The sequence below is a fragment of the Penaeus japonicus genome, unplaced genomic scaffold (assembly GCF_977035675.1).
Source record: "Penaeus japonicus unplaced genomic scaffold, GWHDUDI00000001_assembly GWHDUDI00000025, whole genome shotgun sequence".
Taxonomy (NCBI): Eukaryota; Metazoa; Arthropoda; class Malacostraca; order Decapoda; family Penaeidae; genus Penaeus; species Penaeus japonicus.
Genome location: NW_028234427.1, coordinates 11,234,992 through 11,237,491, shown reverse-complemented (window position 1 = coordinate 11,237,491; position 2,500 = coordinate 11,234,992). Strand labels below are relative to the sequence as shown.

At 35.8% G+C, this 2,500-nt stretch overlaps 1 protein-coding gene across 1 annotated transcript in view; it reads right to left on the bottom strand.

Annotated features, from left to right (window-relative positions):
- LOC147468890 (uncharacterized) overlaps nucleotides 1-2,500 on the bottom strand; it is a 196,030-nt gene that overhangs the window by 4,809 nt on the left and 188,721 nt on the right. The window contains exon 9 of the mRNA XM_086551705.1: nucleotides 1,467-1,641. Coding sequence (XP_086407831.1) covers nucleotides 1,467-1,641 — 175 coding nt within the window. The remainder of the gene's footprint in view (nucleotides 1-1,466; nucleotides 1,642-2,500) is intronic.

The window sequence follows — 2,500 nt, the reverse complement described above, 5'->3', positions numbered from 1 at the left end:
AAGGAGCGAAGAACTTAAGTACAAAGGAGTGCGACGGACAGATATACTGAAGTGAAGGTAGATTACAGACGTAGATAGATTTATTGCAAACGAATGAAAACGGAGAGTAGATATACACAAGATGTTAGGTAATTGAAGACCTACATATGAAAACCGTTACTGCACACAAAGAAAGAGAAATGGCTGTACACATGAGTGACGGACTGATATCAAATGATGCTGGAAAGGGAGATAAAGCTTATATTCTAGCTTGCATGTCAGCGCTAGCATATTCTAAGTGTGGTGCAAGAGAGAGCCACTGACATGTTCGATGACATTTAACCCATGGCTGACGATTTTTGAAAAAGCGCGATGTTTTTGACAGTTAGGGATCCTTGCATATATTGACACGTAAACAAAACGACAAGGGTAAAGAAGCGGGAAAAGACACAGATTTGCCGAGGGACTTTTCGCTTTATTACTTCCTTAAGTTGTTCGGCTTGAATACTTCGCATAATCTGACATTGACGTGCTTTCCTCAGAGAGAGGTATCGTCCGAAGAGTCAGTGGCTTGCTATGATCAGCACACAAATTATCAACAGCCAACAAAACTGCATTTTTTTAAGAGTTGATTGCCTCTTTCCAATCTTCAAATTTCCTGGATGTTAAAGTTAAAGCCGCTTACATTGTTTCATGAAAACAAGAGAAAAAAATGACTGAAAAGAACAAATAAAATTAAGATATTGCGGCTTTCTATACAAAACAACAACAACAAAAAACAGGTAACAGGATCAGAAAAAAATGAAGCCAAATTGCATACAAAGAAAAAATAAATCTGAAATATCTTTGAATAAACAAGATAGCCAGAACTAAACTACAAAAACAAAAACCGCTGTAAAAAAAACAAAAACAAAAAACTTCATTGCATTCATTATCTAAAATGCAATCAGGCGTGCGTCCACTGCAAGGATAAAAATGCAGTACATGCATTAGCGGGAAGGGGAATGAAAACATACAAGCGCAAGAGATTAATTGCATTAAAATGGTTCAGAACCTAAGTTGAATGAGAAATATGATACACCTTCGAGTGATGGCAAATCAGCGTACTTTTGGGAGAAGTGTTGTGTTCATTTGCATATGCGAATGAATATATACCTTTGGATTATGTGTGGATGTGAGTATTTTGTATTCTAACAATAGACTTACGGTTTATAGCGTTTGTAAGTATGTGAGTGTGTGATTTGGTGCGCACGCGTCAGTGTGTTAACAAGCAAGGGAGAATATGTGCATGCATGTGTGCAAGGATAAGTATTAGTAAATTAGCTTCACCTACACCAAGACACACACACATACACACACACACACACACCCACACAAACACACAAGCAAACACATAAACACAAAGAAACACACACAAACACAAACAAACACCCACACACTCAGGGACACCCCCCCCCCCCCCCACACACACACACACAAACACATACAAACACCCACACGCTCCCGGACACCTACCCTGTCTGTGACCTGGATCATGAACTTGAATCCCCGCCTGTGGGCGTCGTCCTCGTAGTCGAGAGTCTGGCGGGCGTAGAGGTGGCCCACGGCGCCCTCCGCCCTCACGCCGAAGTGCTCCCACCCCCACCCGCTGCGCTCCACCACCTGCGGGAGAAGGTTAAAGAGAAGGATGATGATGACTGGTTATGATAATGAAGATGATAGTTATGATGATAATGATAGTGGTAATGATAGTAATAACAATTATAATAATAATGATGATGAAGAGGATAATAATAGTCAGAGTATTAATGGTAATAATGATAATAGAAATAATAATGGTGGAAATGGTGATAGTAAGAATAATAATTATAATAATAATAATGATAATGGTGGTGATGATAATGCTGTTCCTGATAATGATGATGATGATAGTGGTGATAATGATAATAAGATAAGATTAATGATATTGATAAGGATAATGATTATAAAATTGATAGTAATGATGATTACAATACCACCATCAAAAACGATAAGAGTGATAACGATAATGAAAATGATAAAAAAACAATACTATTATATTAATGATAACACTACCAAGAATTATGATATGATGAAAATGATAATGATAATGTTGATAGAGATAATACTGAATATGGTGGCAAAAAGATAATAAATAGTCATGATAATGATGATAACAGCAATGATGGTAATAATGATAATTACAATGAGGATCATGACAATGATGTTAACAATGATGAAAATAATTATAGCAGTAGTAGTGGTAATAATAATGCTAACAATAATAATCACGATAGCATCAATGATAATGATAATAATGATGTCAGTAAAAATAATGATAATAATGATAATGATACTAATGGCGATGATGATAACGATGATGGTGTTAAAAATGTTGATAATGATAATGAGAACAATAACGAAAAATGATAACAATTACAGTAGTTAGAATAATTAAAAAAGGAAAACAAATAGGATAATTCTCAAAACAGAAAGTCATAAT